The 18053-nt window shown below is 36.6% G+C and overlaps 1 protein-coding gene across 13 annotated transcripts in view; it reads left to right on the forward strand.

Annotated features, from left to right (window-relative positions):
• LOC114141576 (metastasis suppressor protein 1-like) overlaps positions 1-18053 on the forward strand; it is a 45570-nt gene that overhangs the window by 14966 nt on the left and 12551 nt on the right. For 7 of the 13 annotated variants that reach the window (XM_028012180.1, XM_028012189.1, XM_028012186.1 and 4 more), the window contains 4 exons: positions 13567-13651; positions 15047-15138; positions 15334-15408; positions 16671-16682. In XM_028012180.1, coding sequence (XP_027867981.1) covers positions 13567-13651; positions 15047-15138; positions 15334-15408; positions 16671-16682 — 264 coding nt within the window. The remainder of the gene's footprint in view (positions 1-13566; positions 13652-15046; positions 15139-15333; positions 15409-16670; positions 16683-18053) is intronic. The other 6 variants (XM_028012183.1, XM_028012185.1, XM_028012190.1 and 3 more) reach the window with 2 other exon arrangements.

The raw sequence follows: 18053 nt of genomic DNA on the forward strand, positions 1-18053 counted from the left end.
GACCTAGAAGACTTTTAGAGTCTTCTAGGTCTTCTAGGTAGTAAAATAAATTTACTGCAAATCATGTCCCATTTCCTTCCAATTACTTTACTTAATTTATATTAAACTATGCAAAACAATAGGCTAATTGCAGCATCATTAAATCTGGTGCTCTCCAACAGTTGGATGCTAAACCACAGATTCATGTTCACACACAGCCTGTTCAGATTTTCTCACACCACCCAAGCCATAATAGTTTATTAACAGTCATAAAAAAGGCCTCGTGTCGCATGTGGGTTGGCAGCTTTTTTTGAAAACTGCCTGTGCATGAACTTCTCTGTGTGTGCTGAGAATATTAGGTGTTTGTCTCTGGTAGTATTAATGCCAGTGGCTCCTTTAGCAGCTGCAGGGAAGACTCTCTTTAGACATGTCTGAGTTTGTAGTAATGAAATATACACCTGCCACACAGGCAGCATGTAGAAGCACGCTGGGTCTGTTCGTATAGAAAATAATATTCAGCAGCTGCTAGAATGACTGTTTGCCCTGCCATTAGTATATGGGATTTTCTTTTAAAATCGGGTGTGTTTTTTTTTTCTTTTTATTTGTTCCACACAGCTTTATTTTAGCTAGCTGGATTTATTGTATTCAAATTCTCCTTGTAACATAAAGCCAACTCTCAAGACCTGTTTTCTATTAACAATGGCAGCAAAATGTGCAGAGGCAGTTTACTAAAACCAATTACCTAAACTAAGAAACTTGAACGCTACAGTAATGGTACATGGAGAGGTTGAGGATTAGGGATGCAAGTAGTGGCACAAAAATTTATAAATTGATCTTAAGGTTAATATGAGTGCGTATAATAATCAACAAGACATGGGCAAGTATGAGATTCCACTTCATAATAAACTCAAGTAAACTTATTCTAAGAACAATGCATAAAATTAAATATTTGCTAAATATTTCCAACTTCCAACTAAATATTTCCAATAATTATTCCTATTAGTGTTAAAAAAATTAAACATACATTTATACAGTTTGGTTATAAACAATCATACAAACATATCTGCTTAATTTAGTAGTAGTTTCAGGGACTTAAGTTGTCTGTGTTGTGGTTACAGAGTAACAAACAACAAGCAGGTATTAGATGGGGGGGCTTCTTGGGTCTCTTCTATAAGTAAAACAATTTTTCCCGCATATTTCTCGCCTCTATAAATGTCAAAAAGCTGCCATCTCTCATATCAGCTGCCGATGAATATCATCTGATTGCCTTTTTCAATGCAAGTGAATACAAAAGTTAATTTATGTTAAACATTTGTGAGGACATTATGTTATCTCCATCATGTGCATGTGGGAATCAGGATGGCAGTCATTTTGCACTAGGACACACTTGGTGAAGCAGGTACTGTAGCAGCAGCTTTTAGTTCTTCAACAGATGTTTTTAGTGTGTTTGTGGTATAAAGTAGGGCACAGTATGAAGATGGGTTGACCTGGTCCAGGTTCTCTGAATTTTGATGAAATCAGCTGATAATTTGGTTATGGCTTCTGGGTATTCATGAGTCTGCATGCCAAGAACTTAAATGGTACCGCTAGTGGTGTGACCCAGTTGTGAGAACATCAAAATATTAAAAAATGACTTTTCTTAACAGAAAAAGCAAAAGACATTTAATAAATTTCCTAAGCTGTAGATGATAAAAGCTGGTAATACATTTACTCCCTTAAGTACTTCCCCAGGGAAAAGAGGTCATAAGTAACAGATGTCTTTCAAGATTTATCTTCCAAAAACCTAGTAATGTCTGCTGGTTTCTGGGCACAATGTGTGACATGTGGAATGTGTTATCCCTGCCTCTTTTTTGTACAGATTTAGATAACTGATATATACAACAACTATCTTTTTTACTATTCACTGCACGTAATGGCTGAAGGTTGATCAGAAGCTTTACTAAAACAAAACCTAAGAAAGGGTGAAATTGTGATTAATGTATAGTAGTTTTAAAAGACGGCCTCTATTGAAAATCAGACTTGAGTTATGACTTGCTTTCTTTATACATATATAAAGAAATGTATATTTCTGTAAGCACAGCCTATACTGTAAACCATAGTCAAAGCACGATGCATCTCTTTTGAACAAAAAAAGTCTGCCTTTTTCCTCTTTGGTGCTCCCAGTTCATGCTCATAGAGCAGCCTTCGTCTGAACTTACCCACTCCCTCAGCTCTCTATGTGAGACTGCTCTGTTCTCTTTTTCCAGTTTGGGTCCAAGACTAGCCATGGCTGTGCATAATTTCAATCTTCTGTCCAGGCCAGACCAACATCCTGTCTCCTACACAAGCTCAGTCCCTTTCAGTCAACACACCTCTGCTGTTGACTGTTGACTAGGAATCTTAATCTGGATTTCTTACAGATCATTGCAGTCACAAAAATGACCATTTCTGGGGTCAAGTACACAACTTGTAAAACTGAGTTCATTTGAATAGTTACAGTTTGGTTTTATAAACCAATTGCAGAAAGAAAGCATTTGTGGGAACATAATCTTCAAAGAAACAGACCAGAAATAGATTCCATACTCATTGCTCATATTAAAATCAATAGCTTATGTTAGATCATTTATACTATAGCAGTGTTTTGACACAATAGGCAGCTCAATGATATTTATTAAATATTTTTTCCAGATAACTTTATTGAAGATGGTGCGAGATCTGTTTGAGTGAGGGTGCTTTAGAGCCATACCAGGTACATTTAATATTTGTCTCACTCAAAGTTCCAGTGAATTCTGAGTGTGTTTTTGTACATGTGTGTTTGCAGGTGTCAGTGCTATTTGCTCTCCTGCTTTTGTTTAAACATAAATCTGGTTAGACGAGTGAACTCTGAATCGTCTGACATGCATGCAAAGCCAAATTCAAAACACATTTCTCTGGCAAATTAACTTCAGTCTTGAGTCCTTGGCATTGTAGTCCAATGAGAAGTTTGCTTCTGTTTGTTTCTTTCTTCAGAATGAACATATAACTCACCACCAGAAATTTGTTGTCTGTTGCAACATTTCTTGATAACATTTTTACTGCTTGCTGACGTGTGTTCCTGGTAAAACGGGAACAGCTCTGACTCGTCTGCTCTGCAGACAAGTTTTCTTTAAACACACAAGTGTTGGAAGTGTGTGTAGGTGTTATCTCAGATAACATTTGCATCCATCTTCTGGGTGTGCGTGTACACACACACGTTAGGATATTATCTTTGTGTCTAGTTCCTTTTGTGTCCAGCTTCTGTCTCTTTTGTTGGTGGGTGTCAAAATCATAGACCAGTCTACAGTCTGTTTTTGTTCAGGGGAGTGTTTTTACTTACTCACAATATGTGACATGTAAAGTTATCCTCTTTACAAGTCACTGTTAACCACCTAGAGTGGCTTTATTTTTAGTAGTTGGGCCAGTTTTTTGTAAAAGAATAAATAAAAGTTATTTAAGGCTTGTTGGTCTCTTTCAATAATCACTATTTCTTCCCCCCTTTTCCTTTTGCAGTTTATCAATTTGCTTGTCTGCCTCCTAGAACTTTCCTTTTAAAATGTCCAGCCTTAACTCCTGTTGCTGCCATACTGTTGAAACCAGATGCATTCAGCCACTTTGTGAAAGCAGCACTGTGCTAATTTCTCTTCAAGATTAAGTGCTCTCTATGCAGCGTAAAATCCCCACAAAGACAAAACAAAAGATGTAAAGGTGGGTGAAGAGAACAGTATGAGAAAAAAGAGAAACGCATCAAGTTGTAACAAGAAACAGAAATATAATCTCTGTCACACAACTCGGAGAGATGAATGATAACTGAACGGAGTAAAAGACGGACATTTGGATCAGTGTTTTTCAGCCCTGGACCTCAAGGCACACTGCTCTGCAAGTTTTAGGTATTCCCCTGCTTCAGCACACATGATTTCAATTGATGGCTGATTAACAGGGTTTTGCTGAATTGCAGTCAGAATGGGGTGTGTTGAAGAAGGGGAACATCTAAAACATTCAGGTTAGTGTGCCGTGAGAACCAGGGTTGGGGAAATACTGATTTGGTTTAACAGATGAACATCGTGACCTAAAGTAGCAAGATATCGTTTTTTTTTTTTTTTTAATCTTGTAGCGAACCGTCTATTACAGATGCAATACTGTTTAGTATTGCTAATAAACAAACTCTTCCTCAAGTTACTGGAGAATTTGCATCATAGTGCTATGAGTTAGAGATGATCACAAGTACATTTATCCATGTAAAAGGCAAACATCAAGTATTTATATTCTGAATGACTTGAGGAGGAAGTGCTTTTATTTTGATGAGCTAGTATTGATTTTCTGCATACTGTACTGTATTGACTTTAGAGTCTATTATTCTCCTTAGTTTGAAACACAATAATTGTAGACTATAATAAATTCTTCATTTAGTGTTTCCTGTTAATTTTGTTTTTTGAAGGAAGTGCTTTTATTTTGTCACCAGTCATGTATTACAACACAGTTTAACAGCCAGGAAGATAGGTGTATTTTGTTGTAAAATGGCCCAGTAATGCTCCGTCCAGTGCCATGCGTATGGTCGCTATTGTAATGGTTCAACAAACCTCAATAGATTATTAACCATTAGCCCACAGTATGTGAACATCCATGACTATTAACACAAACAATCCACAAGAATGTGTGCACCTCTGTCCGAGCTGCAGGTTATTTTCATCACTTAAAAAATCAAATCAAATAAAAAATTGTTCACAGGACTTCACAAGACACAACTCCATGTCAAATCTTAAGAGTACGAGTCTTGAGTCCCAATTCAAATGTGTCTTGAATGCAAGATTCAGACTTGATCCCTCCACCATTATGGTACATATTCATTGTGTTTCTGCCTCTGTGTCTGTAATGAAATTTTTATTTTTAATTTTTCCAAATGCCTCATATCCTATACCAAATACTGGTTAGGTGTTGTGTAAAATAATGGACCCATTATGTGTTTACACGAGTAACCGCTGTTAAAATTCAGATTACTTAGAAGGTTGAGTTTCTAAAGTCAAAACACCATAAACTGCAGCATTAACGATGTGTTTGTGTGAAGTGTGTGTGTTTAATTGTGAAGATTGATATGAACTGACATTGGATTGGAAAAAGTTCTTTCACAAATTCTGAGTTTATGATGGGGCTCTTATGCATGTGAGCACACACACACAAGCACAGAAACATGCATAGCCTGTGACATACACATAGGGGATATAATCTGGTGGTCATTATTGCAAACAAGGCAGTGTTGTGTTGCACTGACAAACAGTTGAGTCTGTGTAGCTTGCCTCTGGTTTAAATTATCACCAGTATCCCACAGACCACAGACCTCTCAGTCTCACTGTAGGGAAAGGAAAGGTCACAGGCCTGCTCACACAGCGAGGACAAAAGTCCTGCTTAGTTTTGTGCAAGTGCTAAGGAAAGTTTCTCATTTCTTTCATGTCTATGTTAACAACATGACAGAGTGCTTTCCAGTTTGCACTAGTGTTGTCATGAAAGAATACAAAATTACTTTTAAATTTGCCAATGCTCCATTGTTTAGCTACAAATTTAAAGTGAGTAATGCCTTTTCTCTCATTCTATCAATATTTCTTAAAACCTAACATGACTTATAGTCATCTGAAATCTGATAACTTACCTAATATCTTAACTGTTTTGATTCGATTATTTATTAGTTTTTTTATCTTTAACTTCAACATTTTGGATTTATTTATGGTCAGTTGTTGTTTTTCTTCCTTGTTACCACCTCCTTAATGTCATGCATCATTACCTCGTGCTTGCAGACAAAATCAAGGTGAATGTATTCATAACAATATTGTGTAACTTGTTTGTGCGTCTAAGCAGTTGATGTGGTTTTGATGATTGATTTTGTCTTGTCAGACCAGACTCTGATTTATCTAGACAATTAATTAAGCTGATATGAAATTTTCATATTTAAGGTATAAATGTTTAATATACAGTCCTTGACATGTAGGTGGATTGGGGAAAATGTACAGATTTATTTTTAATTCATGTAAATTTTTTTGCATTATTTGAAGAATTGTTCTTTGTGAATGCCATGCTGGATTGCTTTTGACCACTTTGTTAATTAGGAATGGAGCATACCTTGGCTTGCGTATATATGTGTCTAATGAAGTATCTTGCCAATGTACAGCATTATGCTTCTTTATAGAAAAAAAGCATAAAAAGCATAACCTTGTAAGGTTAATTACAACCTTGTAAGGTTCACCCTTCTAACCTGAATTACCTGTCTTTTGTTTTTTCTGTTTTTCAGCGTTGTAAAGACAAAGATTTGGTGTTTTTATTCTCGAGGATTGTTGAATCAAACAGATTTCTTCTTGAAAATTTTACCACACACATTTTTTCCAAAAAGTATGACTGCTCTTTCATCTGAACTTTGAGTGTAGTCTGTTGTACAAGTGTGACTCAGACTTAAGTTTATTCAAACTTTTGCAATGAAAACATAAACGTCTGTCCTCTTCATTGTCAATGATTAACTGTGGCGTAAGACTTTTTGCACGTCCCGACCACATGCTTGCAGTAGAAACTGCTCACTGTTAGAGGTACCATAAATAACAATGTCAGTACCAAAATAACAAGCCAATTTAGTTCATTGCTAGAGGTCTTAGTCAATTCTTTTTGTGTGTCTGTGTTTAGAATATGTGTCACACCAAAAAAGGAAGATTAGTTAGAAAGTGGGGCACCGAAGCCCAGAAAAGAGCAAGAAAGGTCTCAGGGGTAATCTATTCTTTTATTCACTCTCTTTTTCTCTCTCTGACCATCTCATGACACGCTTAATCCCCCCTTGCTGTCTTTAACTGGTCAGATTCTGGGCAAACAGATACATGTAGGTTGACCCTAGCACACTCTATTGAGGAATTAAGTCTCTTATTTATAGGCTCATTACTGAATCTTTTTAGGTTTTATATTTTTTGTCTAGTATTTCAAGCATTTATAGACTCCTCTTACTGCCTATTAGCTAAAATATTTGTATTATGTATCTCTATCACTCCATATTAAAACAGTAAGTTTGAATATATAAAACATTTTTGCTAACATGTCACTCAAGAGGACATCTTTAACGACAAGTTTCCTGTTATCACCATGAACTATCCAACGGCATATAGTCTGCATCAGTCTGAGGTTTATTTTGGTCTTGACTTTGACCGCTCATTGAACTAGGCAACTGCTTATTGACTGGATTAACTGAGACACTGTGAAAACACTTTCTTCATATATCAAGGACGATGGTTGGGAGCAGAATACTTAGATGTTATTGGGAGGAGACAGAAAACTAAACATAAACAGAGACAAGAATGAAGCACAGAAAGGCCAGACATAAAAGTATTCAAACATTTTATTCACTGCAAGTTTACCTCTGAAAGTAAAGCAAATTTTTGCCATGTAGTTGAGACATTTGGCCAATTAGCATAGATTTGCACTTCAGCTATGCCTGACAACTTTTTATAGAACAAGAGTCACTTTAATGATTCTTGTGATTCTCTCTTTTCTTGTGAGGTCGAAGGTGTGCAATCAAGGATGAAAATATTGAACACGACTGCATTAGCAATGCTGACGATGGCCAGAAAACTGTTGACCAGATGCTCAGCGGTAACTCTTCCTACTGCAACAGTGTCTGAGAAAAATATAATTGGTTACTTTGTCATAACAGCTAAACTTTGCACCTTAGCTTGATTCACTACATTTTGTATAGTGAATACATCAAGTATATCTGGAAAAGTCTAAAAATTTGAAAGGGATTTTGCTGACGAGTTATACAAGAGGAGTGAGAGCAAAATGTTATAGTCACTTCTGTCAAAGAAAGATTGTGACATTTAAAGAAATTTAATACATTTTTCCTGGGGACGGAGAAGCTGGGTTAATAATGAGCCAGAAACTCACTGTCGCTACTGGAAGATGTTTCTGTAATGGAGCTGTTGCTTTTGATGTTGCACAGTCAGTATCAGTGTGAACATAAACATCCGTCAACGTCTTTTACTCCATTTGTGACTCCACAAAGTGCAACAACCTCAGAAAAGAACGTGGGGTTTTTTTTCTGGAAAAAAAAACAAAAACTTTTTTTCTGAAGACAAACATTTTTTGGAGTATTAATAACAATTAGGTGCCTTATTTGTAAGCTGGTGTGTCTCATGCTTGTCGTAAAGCCGTGATGTTTTTCTGTCCCATAATCAATGGACTGTTGATAGTTATTCTTTGAAACCAGAAATGCACAATATAGCGCATGACAACTGTCATTACAATATCAATGTGTGCAATATTGTATTATAAACAACAACCTGGAGAGGGTAAATTAATAAGATGTGATATCTTAGGTGAACTGCAGAAAAAGCGTATTCCGTTTTTGAAGGCCATTTTCAGTGTTTTGTGTCTACATTTATTGTAGGTCTTGGATGAAGATGGTAAACCTGAGGTCTGGTGGAGTGGCTGTGATGAACGTATTTACCAAAATTATTGCAACGTTATACTTCTATGACGTTGCCATCTCAGTGCTATGTGAGATCCATAAAAGAACACACACATTGCCTACTCCATACTGTCTTCAAATACTGCACAGCATATTTATAAAAGACGGCCTCATCGTTCCTTTTGTCCTGTTTTTGCATGGCAGCTGTTGGGGATTGAAGTCAGTGCAGAGCTTTTTAACGTCAGCACTCGTCACACTATAGCAGGTGCATGTGTGTTTGCACGCCCACACGCTGCATGTGTCTGTGCTTGTTGAGGCTAGACTTGCTGTCTGTTGTGTGTGTTTGTGTGTGTGGGTAGGCAACACTAGACAGACTAGCTGACTCTCTGTCAGCAGATACAGATGAAATGAGGAGGTAAGGTTAGTGTCCAAGGAAGTCAGGGCACAGCTAAAGGAATATATTGTCAGTGTGCCGGACAGTGTAAAGCGATATCTATGTGGTTCATCTTAACTCCTTCCATTGTCATTTGATATAACAGCAACATATCAGAATGATGGAGTGAATGAGAAGCAAAGCCCGTGTCTGTGTTGTGTGGGTGGACCAATCTGGGCACGACAACTGCTCAGCTAGAACCCTCTGAGTGTATTTGTGTTATGCATTTCCTTTACTGATTCAAACAAAAACTCTGTAATCCACCACGTGTTTACTGATTGTGTTGACGTAAATGAGTAAACTAAAATATGATTCACGTGTGAGACAGCGAGAATAGGGTGCAGTTGGACAATTGCACAATAACTGGATTTGGACTTTCACCTTGTTTTTCCCCTTTCATGTATCTCCAGGTCATGAGAAACAATGGTACGTTGTTGTACCACCTAGTGCCAGAGAAGACTATGGAGTATGACAGTTAGAAATGGTTCAGACCTGTGATTGGTGTTTTTAGAAAGAGCAGTCTGAAAGCAAGTTTGCAACCAAATATTTATCTGAATACAACCACTGAATGAATATTTACTTTAAGATTTTATTTAAACTTCTAAAACTGTGTAAGGATATGGAAAAGCTGCTTAGGATCACTGTTAAGTACGGTGAGGGACCTGTGAGGATGTGGGCTTTTTCCTTCTCCAACGACCCCATGACCTTGTTTGTGTATAGAGCTATGGCCCCTTTGAAATAAGTAAAAAAGAAATAATGTGGTGACATGCCCAGTACATAAACATTTTCATGAAAAAGTTTTGAGTCATTGCGGTTTGGTTTCTGTTAGAGTAAAAGGAGAATTAAAGAAGAATTAAACATATTTTTAAAGTTTGGTGGCTTAGTGTGAAGGTTACTTATGTTTTCTTCAGCTCTGTAATTAACTGCTCACCAGATCTCCATACCTCTGTCCAGCTGGGGGAGTGTATATTTTATTTGTGTATCCAGCTGTATATAATCCTCAGTCTCTTATCTTCTTAACCACTGGCCCATAGTTAACATCAGCCATCTGTGGCCAACGTCCCCGATCTACATGTAGCAAGTACTAGCAGCACACTTTCTCTTTCTTTACACATTTGCTGGTTACTTTGGTTTTTATTCGTACATGTGAAGAAGCATTCATCATTTTGACTAATTGCTATTTTTTTTGGACCAGATTTCTTCTCAAATTTACATATAAGTCGCTAAATGTAAAGACATCTATTTAAAGTGCAAGTATTCATATACTTATTTTCTGGATTCCAACAGTGACAAGTAATAAAAAATAAAATTAAAAATCTACATAGTAGATAGTATAGTATTAGTAGATCAGAGCCTTGTACTATTTGTGATTTTATCAAATTTATCTTCATCGCAATATTCATGTCGCAAATAAGCCTGTCTCGAAAAGCAATAAATCAATTAATAGCAGGATCAATTAAAATGAGCTTGATAATTTCCATTTGCATGATTTATCATTTTTCTCTTTTCTCCCTCTTTCTACCAAAAACTGGATGACAAGTTCAGTCTGCTGCATATGTTTCAACTAGCTTGATTTTTTGAATGCTTCATAATTAATTTTAGTTGTTGCTTCTGTTTTATGTATTTAAAAAGTCTTCCAGTTCCATTGTTAAACGTTCATTACAATTTAAAGATTATTGATCTTTCTTTTTTTTTGTTACCCCTCCAGGGAGTCTTTTGTGGGCTCTAGTGTCCCTTATATGAAAGTAGGCTGACAGGAAAGGGGGAAGTCGAACCTGCGACGGCTGCGTCGAGGACTCAAGGCCTCCAAACATGGGTCGCGCGATCCCCTACGCCATCGCGGCACGCCCAAAGATTATTGATCTTTGAGAGGATGTTCCTGCAGTATTATATTACTACCACTATATTGATTGAAAATGGTCTATAAACAACATTATGGTTTATTGTGATAAGTTCTGGTACAATTTATCATTCAGCAAAATTTATTGTGACAGATCTAATCGCAAAGACAGTTTGTAATTAAATAATTGTTGGCTAATATATTCCAACAAGTGTTGTGAACGGGCATTTCATTGTAATTTAATACTTGGCTTGTTGGACACCAGCAGATGCTCACACTGAACATTAATGACCTTGCCCAAAATGATATCTTGGAATTTATTTGTCTTCATATTAAATCTAGAATATTTAGTGGTAAATTTATTAATCTATTATGTATCTAATTAATTTAACCGTTTTTTATCCTTAATGACTTTGGTCTGAACCCTTTAAAATTGTTTGTGGCGTCTCTGTGGAAGTGTCTCATGAAGCGGCCACACCCACAGAAACAACAAGAACTCCCAGCGAGGGAGACGTCGCCACGTGGATGGTTGAGTATTATAACCGAGCAATTCACCACTGGAGTGAATGAACATTTTGGTGTTGTGCAACAGTGAGACCCTTATGCTAGCCACGCCTTCTGTAAAAGCAAGCTTGCGAAAAGGAAGACTTCATAAAACAGAAAAGGGATTAATACTGAGCTCAGTGGCCCTTACAGGATATTAAATGTAGTTGAACAGTATAACAAAGTTTTAATTTGCCATCTTGAAAGATTTAATACTCTTTAAGCCAGTTTTTGTGCTGTACTTGGCCACAGTCTTAGTCTGTTATTTAGAAATTAGAAACTCTTGAAAAGGTGAACAAAACAGAAGAACAAAATGGATTTGGATTGTGTGAAAACAAGCTCTTTCACAAGGAGTTCATTCATAACCCACTGCTACTATACCAACTATGCATACAGTTTTATTGCTGCAGTAACACACCAGTAAGCCCATGTTGTATCAGTTATAAAAACATTCACTGTTTAGACAGAACTGAAACCAGAGCTGTTTTTTCAAACAACTCCCTCTGTTTTACATTAATGTACATACGTTAGGAATTCTTTTCGCACCTCAACTTGCCAGTTGGGAAATTCAACACTTCGTGATGGTATGTTCATTACTATAATTATATTTACACAGTCCAGACAGGGTGGCTAAAAACATCTCACGCAATCTCAGTAGTCGGTTTGTTGAGGAACCTGAAATGTCGCTCACAATTTGAAGCCATCCTTATCAAGTTGTAGCTGCAGAATGTGTGTGTGAGTGTTGGAGGTGATGGCAGCAGCTTCTTGTATGTGTTGCAAGCCAATTGTCTCTTGGAGTTAGTAACGTGGGTGGGAGTGGCTGAGTGAGTGACAGCTATGCATGTATCTCTTCACGCTGTAGAGCTGTGCAGACAGCTGGATGGCTCACTCTGCTCAAAATTTTACACTCCATAAGATGCCACAGACACACAAGTACACACCCCCACAGTAGAGAGTATCTCCCTGTTTATGAAGCAGAGTGCAGAATGTCAACAGTTCAGTAATTCAAGGTTTCTCCAGACCTCTTGACTCTATATGGACTCTGACACACAGATAAATAAACATACAGACAGGGGTCCCACAGAGAAGCTATTGATTCATGCTGAACATCTAGACAATAGCTCTGTCGATCAACGTTTCACCACTGCCAGCGGATGACCATTTATTCTGTGAGGAGGAAAATGCACATTTTGCCCACTTCTTATTTGTTCTCAACTGTGAATATAAGCTACTTGATTTTAAAAATTTTTTTTAAAAAAGCTGTTGGTTGCATAATTTGTAAGGTGGATGATTGATAGTGAATGTTCATTAATTTTTTCTTAAGTCCTTGATATTTTTTTATATCTCTCTCCCAGCAGTGGAGAATGTTGTTTTGTCAATACCATCAGTAGCCTTTTGTGCACTGCATCTTATTACTATTTATCTTGTGACAAACAACAACCGTTCAGAACAGACAACAATTTCCTGTCTATCTTTTCCCACAGGAAGCTAATAAAGTAATTCATAAGTCTATGTTTCATGCTAAATTGAGGTCAGGTTTTCTGTTTCCCTAATTTAAAGATGATCAAAATAAATGCATTTGCAGGTCTTTAAAAATAAAGTGTTTGCTGTACAAATCAAACTGACTTTTATACTAATTAAAAATGAATTATCTCAAAATATAATACATTGTTTTTTTCATTTCCTCTTTTTTTAATAGCTCCAACCGTAACTCTGTCTGATCAACTTGCTGCAAACTCTGTTGATTTTTGTGTTATGACATTTCTAAAATGTTTTTCTGTTTGAGTACTTCTAAAACTTGCTTATATCTGTTTTTTTCAGGTCACCTTTAGTGACAATGACTAAAAGTGTGACATGTCATTTCGACCATCTATTTTTGTAGCGATGTATAACTGCTGGTATCCAAGTTGCTTGTGAAACTTTTTTTCCCACATTTTCCTTCCTCTCAACTTTCCAGTAATTTGCTTGCATACAGCACTTTGTAACCAAGCGTTTCTATTATCTATGGTCTTTTTGTGGCATGACTGGTGAATGCCTTCAATAGTCAGCAGTTATTTGATAATGTAGCAGTTGACATTAGAAACCTTTGTTTTATTTGTATTATTTTTATCTTTGGAGAAACATAATTTAATGTGTTCATTCTCTGTAAGTCATAATACAACAACTTGAACAAATACATTTCTGAAATATCACTTTGTGTCTCAATGGAACATGATTTTTAAGCTGAAATTACTGCAATAAAGCTTTCAATGATAATCAGATTATTTTTTTTTTTAGATGCATCTATATGAAACTGTTTTTTTGCTCTGAAATCAAGTTTATTCATCATATTCGTTTCTGTTCCAGGTGGCACCAGAGACATCGGGTCTGCATTGACCAGGATGTGCATGAGGCATCGCAGCATAGAGGCGAAACTCAAACAGTTCTCCATGTAAGGAAAATTACACACTGAAATGTTGTTCTTTTGAATACATATTGCTCTTTGGCCAAAATTATTCTTCAAAAAGTGTTGACTGCTCTTTCTCCTGGCCTTTTGTGTTTTAATGTTTTGGGTGTGTGGGTGACCGTGACCCTTGTTGTGGAATGCTGAGAAAAAGTCTATTTACTTGGACGCATACGCATCTATAATATTAAAGGAAAGATGGACACAGCACAGCTTTCTGCCTTGACCCCTCCCGTTACCACACACATCCCAGACAAGAGGCTCTTTAATTTCACTTGGCATTTCTGTAGAGATTCCATTTGGATCTCCATAGCAGGGGCCATACACGTGGGGGCTGCCATCAACAACCACCCACTGACACACACTTTGTGGAGATGTCTGCAAGACGGAGAAGTCTAATTTTAGCTCGACTCGCTAAGGCTCCAGCTGTCCACATTTCACACACTTTACAAATGTGTCTAGGAAGACGTTCATGCTTGGGTAATGATTGACAGACATAACTGCACAGGCTTAGTACTTCCCCCTGTGTCGCACAATCAGACACTTGCAGACTCTTTTCTCACAGTCTGTGTTTTTTCTCCCTCCCGGTTTGTCTATGTCAATGATTGACGTGAGATTACATGCCACATAAATAAACCAGACTTTATGTTTGTGCATTTTTCAAGCTTGACAGTCTGCTTTCACTTAAATTGGATGATAAATATACTACTGTTGTACGTATGTATTTTATTTCCATTTTGGTATAGAACATCAGACAGTTGTAAATAATTGTGAAGTGGAGAAAAAATGTTAAATGGTTTTCAAAGGTCAACTTTTCTTTGCAAAAATAGCTGGAGACCTTGGAGGCTTTCACAAAACAGCTGCAGCAACACAGATGAAATTTTACACAGGTGAACTTTATTTGATGACTGGATTGTATTTAGGGGTATAGGAAAAAAGGGGGAAGAACGCAAAAGTGTGTCTTTGCATGAAAAAATCTTTGAGGTAATGCATGTGGGGGAAAAAGTGGATGATCTTGTTTGGCCTTTGTTCTTCATGACATAGCTCTGTTTCGCAAGAGCTTGTTGCTTTAGTACGAGTACATGGCATTCCCTGCCAAATAGACATCCAAAGGGCAGAAATGTAATGAAAACTCAAGGGGTTCATTTGCATGTAGATAGATAGATAGATAGCATTTATTGTCATTGAACAGAATTCAACGAAATTTCCATTGCAGCTCCCGTGCAAAAGGTCAAATATATACAGTATAAATAAGCAAACACACAATAATAATAATAACAATATATACAACTAAATTAACTAAAGGCACTCAACCATCCAAAGAAGTAAATTGAACAATCTGGCTGACCTCAGATTAAAAGGGAGAAACTTGTCGTTTCACAGGTGCTTTCTGGAGGGTCTGATTAACCCTCTGCAGGAACAGATGGAGGAGTGGAAAAGAGGTGTCAACACTTTAGACAAAGACCATGCAAAAGGTGAGGTGAACTTGTATAATCGCACAAACTCTTTCTCAAAGTAAATTGTTGCCAGTTTTATCACTTCAGTTCACAATTTATATTTATCTATTCACTAGTGCTCTGCTCTTACACAAAATATCTGGTCATTTAAATTGTGCTAAATGTTCAATAAAGCAGTTGATTGACCTCTGTTAATTGGTCTCTTTGTAACAGAGTACAAACGAGCTCGACAGGAAATCAAGAAGAAGTCCTCGGACACGTTAAAACTTCAGAAAAAAGCAAAGAAAGGTGAGAAAAAGCTTTTTGTGAAGCCATTTGCATTTGACATGGTAGTCCATGTGTGCCGTCAGGCATACATACATCTTGTTAAATGTTTTTTAGTCGTGGATGATTTATTATCAAGCCTGAAAACATAAAACTATTAAACTATGCAGCAGTAGTTCAACAGCAGGTATGTTTATTGAAACGAAGCTGCTGTTTTTGCCTTAGGCTGTATGTTGTTGTTAGCCTAGCCAGACGTGACGCTTGTTTTTCCATTGACCTCTTGGTGAATTTGTCTTCTTTAAACATTTAGCCTGGTAGCTGTTGTGAAGTAGCTTGTAAGAGGTCACAAGGGAAAAAGCTGTTACTCATCTATGTCTGTCCCACTGGTTTTATATGTGAGCTACAGTTTTTTGAGACTTATGATTGTAATACTGCAATAGATACATTTATTTCAATGTAACAGCTTGTGAATGTAAAATCTGTTGACAAGAATTTAGAACATACCAAGAAAATTGTGCTGAAAAATAATCTGTGGAGAGAAAACTTTATTGATCTATTTTGTCTATTTTAATGAGAAATATGTATCAATTGGGGTTCAGTTCTCTGTTTAGCAGCATGTGTTTTGAACAAGTGCTTTCCTACTGAGTAAGTTGTGCAGCTCTAGTAAGGCTGAACATTGCCTTACTTGGTCAACACTGCGAGAGGGCAGTGCAGTCCTCTTGGCTCAGGTTATACATACTTGCTCACCTAAATGGAAAATAGTGCTGTACATAAAAAGACATTGGCTGGCTATCGATGTGGCATGTTTATAGATTTGCTTTGATTTTCAAATTAGTTTTTTGTATTTTTGTTGTTTGTTTTTTTTCAGACATGTTAGCTACCTTAAGTAAAGCAAAGAGGGGAACTCATTTCTGTTTTTGCATTCTCATCTTTTGAAGTGTAGATGAATGAGCCTGTCAGGATAGCTCCAAGTATTGCATCATTGCAGGACTATTGGTTTGCTAAAGACAATGCAAATGATTTACCGTAATATCTGTTTTGATAGTATCTGAGAATATGCTATCAAAACAGATAGCATATTCTATCTGTTTTTGTCTGTGATAGCTTTTACGCTACACTTTTCGTTACAAAGACATTTTCTCATGTTTGAATCCTTAAACAATGTTTTAGACATGCATAGGCAACGCATTGATTAGTGTTTAGCTGGCAGTTTCTCAGTTCATGTGGATCTTTTTCTCTCCCTGCCCACCCATGGTTGATATTCTTCTCTTAATGCTGCACTGCAGCAGACAATCATGGTAAGTCACTTTATAGACAATATTTAAGTAGTTGCTTGTGCTACAATTTATTAAGTGTCTTGGTTTTATTGGTAGGTGACTAGTGTAGGACTTACTTTCTTTTCTGTCATGCATTCTTGTTTTTTTATATACAAGCTGTAGCTACTCATTAGAGACTCTAGCAACACATTTGTCCTATTTAGAGTGTCAATCTTCTTTTTAGTGTAGAGTGTAGTGTAGATTATAGAAACAATAATTAAGGATTTCTTTTCAGCTTTCACTGCTCTACTTTTTTGTGCCATCCCATTCATTACTTTTAGTTTGGAGTAAGTTGCTTTTTCTTTTTAAGAACCTGAAAAAGTGTGATTAAAAAAGAAAACTTTGACTTTCAGAAATATGCTCTACACAAATTGTTTATCCAGCTAAGAGCTACATAAGTTACATACATAATGCTTAAACAGATCTGTACTTATGGTAATACTGACATTAACAAATAAAAAAATACATTTCAGTCATAGCCTTTGGAGCATTTGCAGTGTATTTTGTTAAAATTGTGAGAGGAATTCCCCCATCGGCCCAAACCTCTGCTACATTGTTAAATACACAGGGTTCCAACTCTGGAAAAAAAAATGGAATTTGAGTTATGCGTTATTTAGATCTGAATGGGAAAAGAAAATGGAGTATGAAAGATTTTTTTGTATGTCCTTACTACTCATTATCCCACTGACTCAAAGTTTTGCCTATTCATCCACCATCACTCATCCATCTAGGTTGTCCATCCATCTACCATTTGCCCAGCCTTAATCCATCAGTCTATCAAGGTTGCAAATTTAAAGCCTGACAACTCCAGAAGTATTTGTTGAATGACATAAAGCTTTTGTAAAATTTAAATATTTTGAATGGATAAAGATTTTTAGAAATTTGAGTCTGAAAAAATATGGGACATTGATATGTAAACTTGTTTAGGCATCCTGAATAGATCTTAAATAAAATACAGACTAGTAGAAACTTGCAGCTTTCAGGGCTCAGTAAGCTTTTGCAAACCTTCTTGGCTTTGTTAAAGCTGACATAATCTTTGACTTGGTATGCTCAATCTGATTAACCTTCATGTCCAAGCTTCACAGCTGTCAAGAGCTTGAACTCTGGCTTTTGACTAAAGACAACACAAGACTACATACTTTCTCTTCTTATTAGCTTTCCACTACCACTCAGAGGTGACTGCTATGTTTCATCTCAAAGAGCGCTTAACTGGGCCACTATAAAATCATCAATCTACTAAATTTTGAATAATCAGGTTAACTGTCAGAGAACATTACAAATTCTCCGTAATGTTTTTCTGTTACCTAATTTGCCTTATTGATCTCAGTAAATAAATACTTGCACTATACTTTA

This window comes from Xiphophorus couchianus, chromosome 3 (assembly GCF_001444195.1).
Source record: "Xiphophorus couchianus chromosome 3, X_couchianus-1.0, whole genome shotgun sequence".
Classification (NCBI taxonomy): Eukaryota; Metazoa; Chordata; class Actinopteri; order Cyprinodontiformes; family Poeciliidae; genus Xiphophorus; species Xiphophorus couchianus.